The sequence below is a fragment of the Siphateles boraxobius genome, unplaced genomic scaffold (genome assembly GCF_051911475.1).
Source record: "Siphateles boraxobius isolate OS27281-9 unplaced genomic scaffold, OSU_SipBor_1 5, whole genome shotgun sequence".
Classification (NCBI taxonomy): Eukaryota; Metazoa; Chordata; class Actinopteri; order Cypriniformes; family Leuciscidae; genus Siphateles; species Siphateles boraxobius.
Genome location: NW_027509141.1, coordinates 17,335,329 through 17,353,620, shown reverse-complemented (window position 1 = coordinate 17,353,620; position 18,292 = coordinate 17,335,329). Strand labels below are relative to the sequence as shown.

General features: G+C 35.7%; 1 protein-coding gene across 2 annotated transcripts in view; it reads left to right on the top strand.

Moving 5' to 3' along the window:
* ly75 (lymphocyte antigen 75) overlaps positions 1-18,292 on the top strand; it is a 31,990-nt gene that overhangs the window by 12,376 nt on the left and 1,322 nt on the right. For both annotated transcript variants that reach the window (XM_077203048.1, XM_077203047.1), the window contains exons 11-34: positions 1,192-1,361; positions 2,117-2,325; positions 2,417-2,559; positions 2,674-2,752; positions 2,886-2,957; positions 6,252-6,375; positions 6,673-6,708; positions 6,814-6,983; positions 8,716-8,783; positions 8,893-8,960; positions 9,809-9,945; positions 10,026-10,134; positions 10,231-10,394; positions 11,464-11,593; positions 11,682-11,902; positions 13,198-13,360; positions 13,513-13,671; positions 13,920-14,042; positions 14,589-14,777; positions 15,566-15,789; positions 15,899-16,082; positions 16,190-16,348; positions 16,754-16,876; positions 17,056-17,238. In XM_077203048.1, coding sequence (XP_077059163.1) covers positions 1,192-1,361; positions 2,117-2,325; positions 2,417-2,559; positions 2,674-2,752; positions 2,886-2,957; positions 6,252-6,375; positions 6,673-6,708; positions 6,814-6,983; positions 8,716-8,783; positions 8,893-8,960; positions 9,809-9,945; positions 10,026-10,134; positions 10,231-10,394; positions 11,464-11,593; positions 11,682-11,902; positions 13,198-13,360; positions 13,513-13,671; positions 13,920-14,042; positions 14,589-14,777; positions 15,566-15,789; positions 15,899-16,082; positions 16,190-16,348; positions 16,754-16,876; positions 17,056-17,238 — 3,407 coding nt within the window. The remainder of the gene's footprint in view (positions 1-1,191; positions 1,362-2,116; positions 2,326-2,416; positions 2,560-2,673; positions 2,753-2,885; positions 2,958-6,251; positions 6,376-6,672; positions 6,709-6,813; positions 6,984-8,715; positions 8,784-8,892; positions 8,961-9,808; positions 9,946-10,025; positions 10,135-10,230; positions 10,395-11,463; positions 11,594-11,681; positions 11,903-13,197; positions 13,361-13,512; positions 13,672-13,919; positions 14,043-14,588; positions 14,778-15,565; positions 15,790-15,898; positions 16,083-16,189; positions 16,349-16,753; positions 16,877-17,055; positions 17,239-18,292) is intronic.

Genomic DNA, 18,292 nt, shown 5'->3' with positions numbered 1-18,292 from the left:
GTACAGTGAACTCATTGTCATGTTCAAGAAACCAATTTGAAATGATTCAAGCTTTGTGACATGGTGCATTATCCTGCTGGAAGTAGCCATCAGAGGGTACATGGTGGCCATAAAGGGATGGGCATGGTCAGAAACAATGCTCAGGTAGGCCGTGGCATTTAAACGATGCCCAATTGGCACTAAGGGGCCTAAAGTGTGCCAAGAAAACATCCCCCACACCATTACACCACCACCACCAGCCTGCACAGTGGTAACAAGGCATGATGGATCCATGTTCTCATTTTGTTTACGCCAAATTCTGACTCAACCATCTGAATGTCTCAACAGAAATCGAGACTCATCAGACCAGGCAACATTTTTCCAGTCTTCAACTGTCCAATTTTGGTGAGCTCTTGCGAATTGTAGCCTCTTTTTCCTATTTATATTGGAGATGAGTGGTACCCGGTGGGGTCTTCTGCTGTTGTAGCCCATCAACCTCAAGGTTGTGCGTGTTGTGGCTTCACAAATGCTTTGCTGCATACCTCGGTTGTAACGAGTGGTTATTTCAGTCAAAATTGCTCTTCTATCAGCTTGAAGTCTCAGTCTGCCAATTCTCCTCTGACCTCTAGCATCAACAAGGCATTTTCGCCCACAGGACTGCCGCGTACTGGATGTTTTTCCCTTTTCACACCATTCTTTGTAAACCCTAGAAATGGTTGTGCGTGAAAATCCTAGTAACTGAGCAGATTGTGAAATACTCAGACCGGCCCGTCTGGCACCAACAACCATGCCACGCTCAAAATTGCTTAAATCACCTTTCTTTCCCATTCTGACACTCAGTTTGGAGTTCAGGAGATTGTCTTGACCAGGACCACACCCCTAAATGCATTGAAGCAACTGCCATGTGATTGGTTGATTAGATAATTACATTAATGAGAAATTGAACAGGTGTTCCTAATAATCCTTTAGGTGAGTGTATATATATATATATATATATATGTGTGTGTTATATAGGTTCTTGTTGCTAGATAGTTGCTTTCTTCTCTAAGTGAAAAAAAAAGATTCTGTTGATATGACTGATTAACACTTTTGTTCAAATCTCTAACCCCCAAGTATGATCAATAATAACAGTGAACCGCTAATTACATAATAGAACTCATGCTTATTTTTCACATTTTCTAGTAACATAAGGATGTGTATTCCTATATTTAGATTTGAACAGGCCTTCATTAACAGTCTTCTGAAAGAGCATATCAGCTCTGGGGTTTTGAATTTCTGGACGGGGCTTCAGGACACTAAAGGGTCCAGGGAGTACCAGTGGATCAGTCAGGATGGGAGAGCAGATCGGGTCACCTACACCAATTGGAAATGGCTAGAACCAGGTGATGCATATTATAGATTTGGCTGTGGTTGTTCAATATCCTAATACATTTTTTCAGCATGATTTGTAGCATCTTATTACTGTGCATCAGGGCTATCAATGGATAATTTGTTTACTCGCAAATATTCGCACGCTTATTGTGAAATTAAGCATGTACCATTTCTCTAATTTAACATGTTAATTGTCATCTATTGCTATATCCAGCAAAGTAAAATATCAGATTAAAGGGTGACTTTCACAAAACTGTATTTTCTGCAAGCTTTTCTCAAGTTAAATTTAGGTCTCTTTCAAAAAAAGGACACTTTGAGACTCTAAAAGGACACCAAACAACCAAATGACATGAGTCGTTATAATTTATAAATGTATGCACACTGAAGCACCTATTAAAAAAATAATTCACTTTGTATAGTATGTGTACAGTGCAACAGCAAAGATAAGTCAAGTTACCGAACACACAGAGATGCCGAAAAACGAAACCTAAACCAATAGCCTTTACATATAACTATTACAGTAGACGGATCCATTCAGAATTACTAATCACAGCAAAATACACATTTCCGGATAATGTGTTGATCTGTCATGTGTGGAAACACTGTGAATTTAGTGAAATTTGTCTGTGCATAAATACAATATACATGCAGGCATTAATAAATGCATCCATGCATCCAAGAACACAATATCCTAACTTTTTAAATATCATAAATTAAATAATTCAAAAGATTTTGCATTGAGTTTGAATGGGAATATGTGTTCCAGCTTTCGCCGGTGGCTGTGTGGTGGTGTCTACTGGGAATCCTTTGGGCCAGTGGGTTGTCAAAAACTGCACTCTTTTCAAAGCTGGTAATATCTGTAAGAATCCCATAAAATCCATGGTCCAACCCACCCCAGATCCAATTGTGCCCAACCCCAATGCTTCCTGCGCACCAGGATGGGTCTCAAGGGAAGGCCTAAACTACTGTTACAAGGTGTGTTAAGTTTGTATTCATCAAGACAATGAAGACATTTTCTCGTTAGATCCAACTGACATCTTTTTGAATGTGTTTTCCGGGTCTACAGGTGTTTCACGAGGAGCGTTTGAGCCGGAAGCGCTCGTGGGAAGAGGCGGAGCGTTTCTGTGAGGCGCTGGGAGGTCATCTGCCCAGCCTCGCTGAGACGAAAGATATGCAGGCGTTACATTTCATCCTGAGAGACTCTATCAGGTACAGTTCGCACAGTTTTTTTCCCCCTATAACTCCTATTATCATACCCACACACAAAACCAAATACTGTGAAATGTATTGATTTATATTTGTACTCTTTGTTTCCCTTTACAGTGATAACCGTTTTTTTTGGGTGGGACTAAATCGTCGAAATCCAAATAACAACAACTGGGAGTGGAGTGATGGACGCCCGGTGAGTCATTGACATGTGATTTTTCCAGAACAAAATAAAGCCATCATTTGCTTCTTTATTAGTTTGTGTACTAAAGCTAATGTGTGAAATGTGTAGGACGGTGTTGTAATTTGTTTCTGTGTCTTGGTAACAGGTCTCTATGATGATCTTTCCTGAGGAGTTCAACGAAGATGATGCCTATAACAGGGATTGTGTTGCCTTTAAGGTGTGGTAAACAAAACCCCCGAAACATTACCCTAGCATTGCATGACCTCTCATAACATTGTAATTCTGCTATATAATGCAATATTATATATAAAAAAAATATATAATACACAAGAAAGGCTGTTACAGTCATAATTTCCATACTAATAAAAATACATAATTACAAGTTAAAATCTTTAGTAACTTGACCATTAGAGATATTTGGATGGCTGTACTCTTTGATATTTCAAATCATTTTAATATTACAATGTCTTAATAAATAAAATTTTATTTTATTTTATTTGACAATTAGCACACATCAACAGTAAAGTCAGATACAGATTCATTTTTGTAGATTAATTACACTAAAGTAACAATTTACAATAAGGTTGCATTAGTTAATTTACTAATACAACCCCATTTCCAGAAAACGTTGGGACATTTTGTAAAATGCTATAAATCAAGAATCTTTTTTTTTTTTTTTTAGGTAACACTTTATTTCGATAGTCCACTTTAGATATTCAACTAACTATAAGTAACTTTACAGCTACATGTCAACCAACTGTCATTAGAGTATTAGTAGATTGTCTGCTTAATATCTGCTAACTCTATATTTTGTTGGTCCCCCAACAGACATTCTACTGACTATAAGTAACTTAGTAACTATAAGTCAACTTGTTCTCCTAACCCGAACCCTAACACCTAACCCCTAACCTAACAGTCTACTGACAGTCTACTACAAGCTACTAATACTCTAATGACAGTTAGTTGACATGTAGTTGAAAAGTTACTTCTAGTTAGTAGAATGTCTAAAGTGACTATCGAAATAAAGTGTAACCTTTTTTTTACTTTTATTTACCTGACAAAAGTACAAAGAAAAGATTTTCACTCACCGACTTCGTTGTATTTTGTAAATATAAACAAATTTTGATTTTGATGGCTGCAACACACTCCAAAAAAGTTGGGACAGAGGCATGTTTACTGTGTCACCTCACCTTTCCTTTTAATTACACTTTTTAAATGTTTGGGAATTGAGGACACTAATTGTTGCAGTTGTGCAAGTTTTTGAGTTTTTGCCCAATCTTGCCTGATACAAGACCGCTGCTCAAGAGTCTGTGGTCGTCGTTGTCTGATTCTCCTTTTCATGATGGGCCATACATTTTCAGTATAGTGTAGTAGAGTGTCTAAGAAACCACTCTGTTTTAGGATGTGTAGAATGAGGCCTGCCATTGTTTTGCTTCCCATGAAAGATGTATTCTTGATGACAGTTTATGTCTGTGTACAATCCCAATACATCTCCATGTATTGGAGATTGTAATGGTACCCTCATACATATGCAAGTCACCATACCGTTTGCACTGATGCACCCCCACACCATGACAGATGTTTGCTTTTACACCCGTCGCTGATGAAAGTCTGGATGGTCCCTTTCGTATTTGGGACTTAGAAATCAATGTCCGTTTTTCCCCTAAACAAGCTGAAACGTGGACTCCTCTGACCACAGCACACATTTCCACTGTCTTTTAGACCATCTGAGATGAGCTCAAGCCCAGAGAGACTGTGTTTAAGTGACAAGACAATGGTTTTCCAAAGTACTCCCATACCCATGTGGCTATTTTTTAACACCATAGCATGATGGTTTCTCATGAAGTGCCATTTGAGGACTCGAAGGTCACACACATTCAACAGAGGTTTCTTGCTTTACACAAACTGAGATTCTCTGGATTCCTTGAATCTTTTTTATGCTAGATGGTGAAAGACCTAAATGCTTTGCATTCTTGCATATAGAAATGTGATTTTTGAATTGTTTGACAAATCTCTAATACAAATGTGGCACAAATTGTTGAGCCACGACCTAGCTTTGCTTGCAAAGACTGAGTTTTGGTGAATGTTCCTTTTATACCCAATTACTGTATTCCCTCCTATTAAAAGTTCACCTGCTAATTGTGGACGGTTTCCAAACTTGGATATTCTAAAATATAACTTGGATATTCTGTAATCTTTGCACTTTTATTCTGTCCCAACTTTTTTGGAGTGTGTTGCAGCCATCAAAATCAAGATTTGTTTATATTTACAAAATCCAGTTATTTTGGCCAGTGAAAACATTGAAATGTTTTTCTTTGTACTTTCGTTAGTTAAATTAGAGTTCAAGAGAATTAACAAATCACTGATTCTTGATTTGTATTGCGTTTGAATTGGGAATTGGGGTTGTACAACTGAAAACTCATCTCTTCCGTTAGCACTTAACATAGGGGAAAAAAAAAATTCTTTCATTTTCCTTTAAATCCTCCCTACTCTGAGCAATGCCTGAACTTTGTATTTTGAGCACTTCTTGCGTTGTTTTTGCCTCTTCACAATGACTTGACTTGTCTTTAGTCCTTAGTTGTAGGTCACTTGGGATAAAAGCATCTGCTAAATGTAAATGTACATTGATAAAATGAAAAGTTGTATATTAATATTATTTAATGGACCAGTGATAGCATGAGCTAACCATAAACACTTGTATTTTTATTAACACAGATTAATAAATACTGTGACAAATGTATTGGCCATTGTTAGTTAACTTGCATTAATTCATGGGACCTTATTGTAAAGTGTTACCAATAATGCAATAAATGTTTCCTAAACAACCTAAAATGTTAGATGAAACACTAATGTGCATAACTGATCACAAAAATTAATAAGAAACATAACTATTTAAGTAAAATGTAGTGAAAGCTAATGCATCACATAAACATTTACTTACAAAAAACATACTTTTAAACATCATTTTAATGAAAAAGCTAAAATAGTGCTTAAGGTTATCAAATTTTCGGTTATATAACTAATTAACAGGTTTTTCCTGTAGCATTTTATTCTTTTTTCATTAAAATGACATTATAATGTAACTTATGTAATTCAAACATGATGTGAAAACAGTGTTAAAGTTAATGAATATGTGAGTTTGATGTTTTAGTTTCACTGGAATGTGTACATGTTGAGGAGGGGGCAGTAATTGACACAAAACAGCCTTTCACCCATTGGCAAACAACAGCCAATCAATAATCAGAAACCTAGAATAGTCACAGCCTGACCTACATATGGCCTCCACCTTCTATTTGGGAGTAGAGAGAGATGGGAAATAAATCAGATCGATGTATTGTCATCAAAAAAGATTCAAATACTCAAAAACACATCAGAGTTATCAAACTGCCAATAATAAGAAGAACAAGAAAAACCTGGACAGTAGATGTTACACTGTAGAAATCAAGAAATTTTGAATTAAGACAGCTTGTGATAATTATTACTATTTTGTGTTTTTGTGTTTTATCTTCAGTCTTCGAAAGGAACCTACAAGCCGTTTCTCTTCTTACTGTATCATAATGTTCTTCCACGGTCGTTTTATCCCAGCACCTTTCACTGTCACGCCAAACTGGAATGGGTGTGTCAGATTCCGCGAGGTAAACAACACCCAAAGCTTTTAAGACTGCTTCCTGGCAAAGTGTAGATTATAGTTTTAGTTAATACTGCTCACATAGATTCTATATTTGCTTTGCAAATTTTTTTTATTTTAATTTGCAATTAAATGAGTTTGAAAAGTTCAGTTTCCTTCATTGTAATACTGTTAAAGTGTGACAAGTGCATTCAGAATTTATATTTTCTAAGGAAAAAGTAACTGCAAACAGGTTTGGAACAGTGTTAATATGTTTTTAACAAAAGCATTTTGTGATTTCATGGTGTTTTGCATATTTCTTTAGGTCAAACACCTAAAACTCCAGAGTGGTACAACCCAGGTAGAGCATTCATTTCAAATGCCTACATTTTTTTTTTTTTTTTGTGGATTGTGGGGGTTTTTTGTGTGCGGAAATCAGTGACATATTTTGTTTTACTACTAACAGATGGGCACCATAACACATCAGTGTTTATAGACGGACAGGAGTTCTGGTTTGTAACAGAGCCAAAGCTGTCGTTTGATGAGGCCATGTTGTATTGCAGCAGCAACAACAGCAAACTCGCCACACCCGCCAGCATTAATGCTGCCCGCCACCTTCAGGAACATCTTTTTCAGGTACAGTACCAGAGAGGGCCGACATTTGAATTACAGGGCAGTTAAGGGGTTGACTGAGCCCTTGATTAAAACTTTACCTTCTGAAGAATGTCAAAACAAAACGTTTGTGAGGTCTTAAAAAGTAGTAACGCAAGTAAAAAATACAAATGCTGTTTATGTGTAACAGAGCCAAAGTTCATGCAAAGACAGACCACAAAACATTATTTAAAAAAAAAAAGTTTTACTTTTAATCTGTTGTCATTATTTAAAAAGTAATTTATATAGATATTTTAAAAATGAACAAATACAAAAATTAATTTTGTGTTATTATTTTAGAAACTTATTCAATAAATACACTGCAGTTCAAATGTTCTCTAATGCTCACCAAGGCTGCATTTATGTGATCGAAAATACAATAAAAACAGCAATATTGTGAAATATTATTACAATAATTATTAAAATAATTGTTTTCCATTTTAATAAATATTAAAATGCATATTTTAAAAGCTGAAATATTAGCTTAATTACTCTAGTCTTCACTGTCATGTGATCAGAAATCATTCTAATATGCTGATCTGCTGCTCAAGAAACATGTATTATTATCGCAGTTGAAAATGGTTATGGCGATTCAATATTTTTTGTGGAAACTGTGATTAAATGTTTCATGATTCTTTGACGAATAGAAAGTTCAAAAGAACAGCATTTGAAATCGAAATCTTTTGTAACATTGTAAGTGTCTTTACTGTTACTTTTGATCAATTTAATGCATCCTTGCTGAATAAAAGTACTCATTTATTTTGTACATTTACTGCCCCCAAACTTTTGAATAGTAGTGTACTGAACCAGATATGAACCAAGCTGTCTGCAAATTTACTGTCTTTTATTTATTAAATAAATAGCATTGAAATAATATCATGATAATCAAGTCAAGTCAGAGTCAGTATAGATTGCTTCAAGCAGTTTTACTGGGATAAACAGGAAAATAAGGATCAATGATGCAAACAAAGTTCAATTCTGCTGTAAAGCAGCTCTAAAAAGACAATAGTGTCATTATTCGGCTCAAGTCAGTTCAGTGTGTACTTAGTTCAATAACAGTTTAAAGTTCATCAATTATGGAATTAGTTTAATTCTAATAGCAGCGCTACAGATGACAATAGTGTTGTTATACACTGAATCAGTTCAATGTTAATTCAATTCAGTTCAATAACCGTGTCAATGTTGCAAAAATGAGTCGAAACGAAGTCGAATCAGCTATAAAGCAGCTCTCTAGACAAAAGTGGGGTCATCGTCAAGCTCAGTTCAGTTCAAGTTTTGATCTCATCCAATGGTGTCAGAGCAGTCAGATCAATAATATTACTGAATATTAAAATGATTATTTAATCACAAATTTGCAAAACTAAAACTGAGCTTGCCATTTTACCTTTTGCAAAATAAACACACGTGGAAGTTGCATTCATATATATATATAGCACCACTTGGCTATGGGTGCATTTATTATTATTATATACATAATTTGGTGATTTTTATATACTTAGTGTATCAAAAATTAAACAAATTAGTTTGTTTCTTTTTTAAATGTTTAAAAACCCCTATACTCTGTACATATAAATGTACAATGTTTGATCCACAACACAAGAAAGTAGAGATCTGTTGGGTAATAATTAAATTATATATAATGATTAAATTAATATGAGTGAATATGTGATTGTTCCTATTAGCCAGTAATGAATTTAATTGTAATGACCTTTTGTAGCATGCAGGAAAAGAGTTTGTGAGGTGGTGGGCAGACCTGCGTTATCCTGGTCCTCATGTTCCCTTTATGTAAGTTGGTGTATCATACCTTATCTAAACCACAATTACTGGCATGAACCTCTCTTTTATTAATCAATGATTGTCTTTTTATGTGTGTCTTTATTGTGTGTGCTTGCAGGTTCAGCCACTATCATCCAGCGTTCCTGGGCAGATGCCCTTCCATCACTCCCATCTCTATTGAACCCGGTATGAGAGTTTTATTGTGATTCCTTAAGTAATTTCAACATCTTGCAGAATTGATCTTGGAGCAGCTTGACATGTTTTTCATTTGAAGATGTTTCATGGCTCATTCATTCATCCTAGTTGTTGCAGAATGGTACATTTCTGTGAATGTCGTAAAACCCATAAATCACTTCTAGCTTGGTCAGGCTTGTGATTTCTTTTTTTCTCTTTTTATTTGCCCTGGTGACATTTTCACTGAACTCAAGCAGAAATGAAAAATGTTGAGTAAATATCAGTATAAATTTTATAAAAAAATTAATTGTTTTTTAGGGTGTGTTGGTTCGCTTGGATTATTTGCTCCGGACAAAAAAAAAAAAACAACAAAAAACATTTAATTTAGTCTTGGTCCGCTTAGCATTCACATTGGCATTTAAACACTGAACTTAAAGGCTTAGAGATATGTTCACAACCTGATTGGTCGGCTTTTATTGCGTATATTTTCCAACGGATCTTACTGATCATCCAAATCAAAGCTGTGTGCTGGGCTAAATGCTCTCATACATATTAGTCACTTTGATTAAGTTTGATAAATTTATAATTATTATTAATTTTCTTCCAGACACACTACTTCTAAATGACCCCTCCAAAATGTTGTTTATTAGTACTATTATATAATTATGAGGTCCATTTTGTACAAGAAAAGCCAATAAAGCATTTGAATTACTTTCATAATATTACGGATACGAAAGACAAATTTAAGTGTAAAAGATAAGAAAATGTTCTAAAATAATATCTCTCTGAACTGAAAGCAACAGTTATGATTTATGAATCAACTAAGATGATCCTCTTTAATCTTTTTTTTCCCCCTGAAGGTTATACCAGAAGCTGTAATGAAAGACAGCCATTTGTGTGCGAGACCCTGAATGTCACTTCTGCGGAGAAAGGAACCCCAGAGCCGCACCCAGCCGGCATCTCATGTGAGGGAAACTCCCAACACTTCAAAGACAAGGTCTGACATGCCAATCACATCCCTTGAAATTTGAAGATGTGTGTGTTTTTTAATGCCATCATTGTATATGTGTATTGCAGTGCTACAGGCCTTTACCTAAGTCTAATTTCCAAAACTTCAAAGATGCCAATGAGTTCTGCAAAAGCCTGAGAGGCTCGATGCTCACCATATCTGACCAAGTTGAACAGGGTTTGTTTGGTTTGAGAACTGAGAACATATTTAAATATTAACGCATATTTAACACACTTAACAACTTTCCATCCTGTGCATCTTGCCTCCATCTAGACTTCATCACTACAATGTTACCGCAGTTACCCGGGCAGCCTCAGAAGGTCTGGATTGGTCTGAAGTTCAAGCTTCATGACACTCAGTGGGTGGATAACTCGCCAGTTGAATATCTGAACTTCAATCCTCTCCTGCATGGCCAGTTACGACCCATATTCATCAATGCAAGTGTCCATCTGCTTTAATAATCAACAGTCTATGTACAGCATTTGCGGCATGCGGTGGATTATACAGAGAATAGTTTTGTTTCTCATTTTATTAAAACAGGAAATATGTTTAGAATAATGGAAGAATGGAAGCTTCTTTTATATAGGTTAGTTTACCCAAATATTAAAGCCTCAGAAAATATATATATATTTTTTTTAGCATGAATGCATTATATTGATCAAAAGTGACCGTAAAGGCATTTATAAGGTTACAAAAGATGGTAAAGATTTTAAATGTTAAAAAAGTATATTCATCAAAGATTTTTTTTTTTACACGTATCCATAAATTATTAAGAAGCACAACTGTTTTGAACATTGAAAATTATAAGAAATGTTTCTTAAGCAGCAAATCAGCATATTATATTTATTTCTGGAGAATCATGTGACACTGAAGACTGGAGGAATGATGCTAAAAATTCAACTTTGTTACCACAGGAATAAATTACATTTTAGTGTACATTACAATTGAAAATGTTTATTTTAAATTGTAATAATAATATTACTATTTTACTTTATTTTTGATCAAATAAATGCAGCCTTGACTTATTTCAAAAACATATAAAAAGTCCCTAGTCTTTAGAATGGTACTGTAAAAGCAACATAATATTGATCATCACACTTGAATTGTATTCTGAAGTCATACAATAACTTGAAAACAGACATGCAAGAATATTTTTGAGCTTGACAGCCTCAGTCCCCATTCACTTTTCACTGTATGGAAAAGAGCATCATGAACATTCCCCAAAACATCTTTTTATTTGCTTAATGGAAGAATGAAGCTCATTGTCGTATAAGTTTTCATTTTTATGTGAACTAGTCACTCTAATGCAAAATGAAAAGTGGAGGAACACGTTTTTTTTTAATAATCTCCCATACACCACGTCATGCATTCAGTTGGCTTTACTTTTAATATCATAAGCAAACATTTCATTCAGAATTTTACTTAAAAACATTTTGAGGCCATAGATTAATCCCTTTACACCTAATCTGACTTATTTTCTCCTTTTCCTCTTGTATTGCTTGGCAGACGTTTGAACAAGACTCCCTGGAGCTCTGTGCCTACATGTACAATGATGATCATTCTGACATGATGGGCACCTGGGACTACACCTCCTGCTCTGACCGGCAGAATCTCAGCATCTGCCAGCATTACGCAGGTTTGAGCCACCAGCGACCGTCTCAGTCTTCTGTATGTTAAATTAAATGGCATTCTGTTGATTAACATCCAGCTGACAATTTCCCCAGATAAACCAGAGGAACCTAAGCCTGAGGATAACTTCACAGTTCATAATCATACATTTAAGGTGGTACAGCAGGACAATTTAACATGGTCAGAGGCTCTTCAGTTGTGCCGGAACAACGATATGGACTTGGCCAGCATACCGAATGCATATGTCCAAGCAGTGCTTACTGTGCAAGTTTCTCGAAGAGGACAGCCACTCTGGATTGGACTCTTAAGCGAAGACGTGAGTGAAAATCACACACTTGCATACTCTACCGTTCAAAAGCTTGGGGTCGGTATGATTTTTGAATGTTTTTGAAAGAAGTCTCTTCTCAGCAAGGCTACATTTATTTTATCGAAAATGCAGTAAACAGTCTATTGTGAAATATTATTACAATTTAAAATAACTATTTCTATTTCTATATATTTTTAAAATCTAATTTATTTCTTTGATGGCAAAGCTGAAGTTTTCTTCCAGTTACGCTCCATTTATCTGTCTGCTCTGGCACGAGTGTGCTCGTTGTACTATTTTCTTTAATCTTCTGTTAAAGACACAGTTGCGCAAAGGAGCAACTGTGTCTAAAGTGCTAGAAAAGAGAGAGTCAAAAGTTTCTGTTGCAATATCGAGTTCTTCTAAGCTATCTGGGATGCTGAGAAGATGAAACTGATCAGGAATATTATTAATAAAGCAATCTTTCGTGGCAGAAGTGATAGGTCTAACATATTTGTAACACCGAGTTCACTTTGCAGCCTTGGCTAAAAGAAGTTTACACGAGACTAGATAATGATCTGAGATGTCATCGCTCTGCTGTAGAATTTTAACGGCATCAACATTGATTCTATGTGAACATATTAGATCTAGAGTATGATTACGACAATGAGTATGTCCTGACACGCATTGTCTAACTCCAATCAAGTTCAGAATGTCTTTAAATGCCAATCCCAATGCATCTTTTTTGTTATCTACATGTATATTAAAATCACCAACAATTAGGACTTTATCTGCAGCCAGTACTAACTCTGATAGAAAATCAGCAAAATCTTTGATAAAGTCTGTATGGTGCCCTGGTGGCCTGTATACAGTAGACGGTACAATACCGTATTGTGTAAATAAATACATGTTTTTACATTGTACTTATATATAAAAATACTTTTAAATTACATCTGTAATTACTTCTTCTATAATAACACTGTTGACACTTCCCTTACCCCATAACCCACGCTTAAACTTACCCATACAACCATATTGTTCATAACCTTACCTGTATCAAACTACAGTAGCATCAAAAGTGTTTTTTTGTAATTGAACATGAGCACAATACGTACATTGTAGTTAACTACACCTAATATAAAGTGGGACCAATCATTCTAATATGCTGATTTGTACATTTCTTATTATTATCAATGTTGAACCGTTTTGTGTGTTAATATTGATATTGTTAAAAAAACAAACTTTTTTTACACTAGTTTATTACTTACTGTACAGTACATACAGTTCAATGTCATGAAAATCTTTGTTCGTTTTTGTTTTTAATCAAGGAAGGGGAGCACTACCACTGGACAGACCACAGCCACACAGAGTTCAACCGCTGGTCCTCTGAAGCCACTGAAGGGGCCTGTGTGTATCTGGACACTGATGGTTTCTGGAAGGCCACCGAATGTGAAGAAGAGCTTTCAGGAGTGATCTGCCACATCCCACACAGTGAGGATCATTTGTTCCAAAGCTAATTAAATTCATAAATACTAACTGCTAACCTTATCTAATGATATTGGCATAACTGGAACTGACATTGGAACTGCTTTTCATTAGTTACACTCATATGTTTTGCTTTAAAATGCATTTTCCCATAACAGATAAGACCGTCACTCCTGAAGTGGAAACTGTCACATGTCCCCACAAAAGCAATGGACAGAGCTGGATCCGCTTTAAGAAGAACTGCTACACAATGCTGCTGGGTTCTCCCAGGTGGGCCAACAACAACATCGGTGAACAGCAGACCTGCAAGACTCTCGGTACGGATGGTGCTTAATCATATCTGGGACTTAAAACACTAGATTAGCTATTCTGCAAAATATCTTGTTCATGTTTGCTTTTCGTCTTTTTCAAAGTTTTATTGTATGCAGAAACAGCAACTCTAATCAGCCGTGGTCAACGCTGTTGTAAAATGATTATAGACATAAATCCCAATGTTTGATGACTTCTAAGGAGCATTACCTGAATCTCATGATTTTGAATGGTAAATCCTTCCTGTATGTTTTAGCTGGGTATGGAGAAATCCTGACCATTCGTGATGAGGCCGAGAATGATTTTATCATGCTGCAGCTGCGGCCGTTCAGAAGCTTGGTGTCGTTTGTGTGGCTGGGAATGAACCGAAACAAGACCGGTAAGATGATCACTTCTGAAAGTTCAATCTTGTCAGTTGTGTTAGCCATTTATCAGACAAAATATTCCCAATTTTTATAGACTACACAACTTTTAAAATCTGATTTTAAAACACTAAACATGATACATTTGCTGACTTTGTAAATGGTTAGAGAGAAAACACTTCCAGACCTTCAAGTAATTCCAAATTCCTGCAGAAACATGCACCTTTTTGCTAGGAGACGCACGACAATTGAAAATAATATATGTTCTAAATTCAGGTAAAATATCAAACATGTTTGATCTCCTCTGGATGGAATCATTGTCCGAATCTAAAAAATCGGAGCCCATCATACAATGCACAATTTTCTATGAAATTGGTCAACTTCGACTTCTAAAAATCTGCAGGCTAGCTCTGACTTTTGCTAAGTCAGAGTGATGGACTCCTCCAGACTGTTAACTAGGGCAAAAATCTTTCCAAAAGTCATGCCAGCTTTTATAGGCAAAGATGGATTGAGTAAGAAAGTATCACATATGGTAATGTATGGTAATAATGTCTTTGTTTTAGATGAGCAGCTGAAATGGCTTGATGGAAGCAATGTGCAGTTCTCCAACTGGAAATATGGTCAAAGACCAAACATCACAGAACCCTTTATGGCTGGCCTCAACGTGATTGGAGAGTGGGAAATAATAACCAACCAACGTCTTTTCAATGCCTTCAGACAGCGAAGTATTGTGGTGTGCAAGATTGAAAATGGTAAAGCAACACCAATAAGTTTTCAGCTTGTTTTACCCTTTATATACTATACAAGTATATGGTGCCAGCAACCATATCACCCTGTAGCCCAAGACTGGTTGCCCACTGAAGATAAGCAGGGTTGAGCCCCAACCATGATGGGAGAGCCCCAGTGTAGTGATGGGAACACTAAACCGAGGTCCTCACTCTCTGTGGTCACAAAAAAAAATCGATGTTATTCTTTTCTTCCTTTTTGTAACGTATATCAGAGTGAAAAATGTAGGGCGGGACTTGATATTTTTTCTGATCGTGAATAGATTATATCAATTGATGGTTGTGGTTTGCTATTGCTGTGATCTCAAGTGAGTAACATGTTGTGCTACCCTCATCAGAGAAGAGAAGAGATGTCGCTACAAGAGGGAGGGAGGATATTTTTGATTAAAGATTATGAGGCCACATTTAAAAAAACTGTTTAATAATGCAATATTCCATAAAAAAAAAATTGTCCATTTTGATTTCATGGTGACTTTAATTTTTTTGTTGAAATTGTGATGCATTTTTGATTTTTTTTGGTTAATCGAATGTTCAAAACAACAGCATTAAGTATTCTAAACAGCATTACGCATAAGAATAATAAACAGCATTATTATTAGCATTTGATGGGTATTACAATTATCAGTCCTTGCTGAATAAAAGTATTAATTTCTTTTAAAAAATTGTAGTTTCGGTCCCTTACATCTATGTAGATAGTAGCCAAAATTCTTGATATAGCTTGTTATTTGTCAACTTACGAAAAATGTCTTTTACAGATTCCAAAGATGAATTCATGAAGGGCGTGGTTGACGTCAATACTCGGGATGGCATAAGTTACCGTCGAGTGGCCAAGAAAATGGACTGGTATCAGGCACTGCAAGAGTGTGGCAGCAATGGAGGCCATCTTGCCAGCATTAGTGACCAAACGACTAATGACAACATGGCGCTGATCGCCAAAAGGGACGGCTTTTCACTGTGGATTGGCCTCTCCAAACAAGATGTACACAGTTTTTGTGATAATAGGAACAATTGACCGCAATTACTAACTGTGAGCTTAAACTTTTTCTCTCAATTGTTATAATTATGAATTTTTATGGCCTTTTCTCTAGATAAGCGGATGGCCCTTTGAGTGGTCAGATGGGACCGCGGTACAATTCCAACCAGATGGATTTGTATCTGATGGCCGTGATTCTGAGGAAAAGTGTGTGTTTGTTGACTCCAAAGGCAGCTGGTCATCTATCAACTGCCATGCAGCCCAAGAAGGGGCCATCTGCTACAACAACATCAATGAAAGTAAGACAAGCATGCAATAACACAACACAAACGCAACTGTTGTTCTGAAAAGTTCAGTCTGAAACTGTTTTTTCTTTCTTTCTTTCTTTCTTTCTTTCTTTCCCCAGGAAGTAGTGCACATCTCTCTTCTCAGTCCAGCAGAAGTTGTCCTGAGAGTGATAGTCAGACCTCTTGGGTCCTGTTTAAAGATCACTGTTATGCTTTCAACATGTACAACTACTCAGTCTTTACCATGGAGAGTGCCAAGAACGTGTGTCAGAATCTGGGTGAGTATTCTACTGTGTCTTTAGCTTGGTTAGACAGGAAGCGACAACACACACGCGAATGACCAGTTTGGCGAATTACTATTTTGGGGCATATCTGAAATGTATGTCACCACGATAACCGACCAACATGATAAAACACTCAAAATACAAGTGGTTTTACAGACAAAATCTTGTGTGCTTAAAAGTTGTAATTTCAGTCATCTCTTGCCATTTTTCTGTGCAATAAGCACCGGATGCTGGGTGAACAGACGCAGACTAACTTTCAGTGGCACTTTACATGGTTACTGTTATTTCTACCCCTATTTTAGGAACAATTTCTCAAATCCAAACCCCTACGTAATCACTAGAAACTGTACAAACCACCCAAAAATCTATCTAACAACATCTTGTATTTCTCCTGTATAGATTCTTCCTCCAAGCTGTTAACCATCAAGAGTAAAGAGGAGAATGATTTTGTCTCCAACTATATGAGTAAGAACCCTTCCATCACCAGCCGAGTGTGGCTGGCGCTCAACATTGACGCCAAAGGTAAAATAATAATTAATCTACCTTCAAGCTCAGCATGTCCTTTTTTAAGACTTTTTAAGAGTTATATATTGCAGCATGGATCATTAAATTACACAGTGTAAAAATAGAAATGTTTAAAAATGAGAAGAGATAAACTTTGTGGACTTATTTTAGCTCTGTAAATCTTTGTTTCCTCTAAGGTAAGCCCACTGGTTGGCAGGACGGCAGTGAACTGGACTTCTCTAGCTGGGATGAAAAATTAGGGCCGAATTTATCACCGAACACATCGCCAGTCTGCGCAGTCATGGTCTCCAGCAAAGGCATCTGGACCAAAGCCAACTGCTCGCACAGTCGCAGCCGACTCGTCTGCAAAGCACCTGCCTGTGAGTCCTCAGCTTCTCATCTTCAAAATGCCTCATAATATACATGTAATCAATAATAATATGCGATAAATATACAATAAAGTTAATATATTCTATTAATAATTCATAATTTGATTAACTTTATTGTACACACACACACACACACACACACATATATATATATATATATATATATATATATATATATTCATTAATTGTATTATAAATATATTTTATTTTGTACATTTTTGAAAGTGGATGTAAAAGTCTACATACCCATGTTCAACCACGATGAATCATATCAGAACTTTTGCACATTTAATGTAAAAATTACAACCTATGCAATGCCACTGAAAAAACATTTCAGAGAAAACAGATAAAAATAAAATTAAAATAAAAAACTTAAAATACCCTAACTGCAGAAGTTTGCAGACCTTTTTTTGTTTTATTTGGGTATGTGGTTGTGTTCAGAATTAACTAATCATCAAGCTCATGTGAAATAGTATAAAATCTGATTAAGTGAATCTGATTAACTTCAAAAGGCTGCAACTAATGATTATTTTGATAATTGATTAATCTGTTGATTATGTTTCCAATTAATCAGATGAAAAAAATTAAATATTTTTTTTTATTCCATTATTTTAAACAATGTTATTCCACAACCTGCCCAATGCTGTCCCCCAAACAATGTGTAATATAAAAGCATATGAAAACTAACGTAGTAAATGTATCTATGCAGGTTATGATCTATATTATAAGCAAAAAAGGGTTAAAATTCAAACATTACATTGCTAAACCTAATAACAACTGATTGCTTTTTTGAAAGCAGAAATTAAAATGACTAAATTAAAAATAATAAGTTAATTTGTACAAGGTATGAGGAACACATTTATTTACTGAACATAGTGATTACATAAATGGGCTATTCCAACAATAGTGCCTTTACTGTGACTGCTCTCATAAATATGGTTACATGTATATTTTTAAACCAACTACACTTCATTTCTAACAAAAATATTTGATTGTTGATTGTTTTTTTTATCTATCGATGGTTTTCCGTGGCATTGCAAATTCA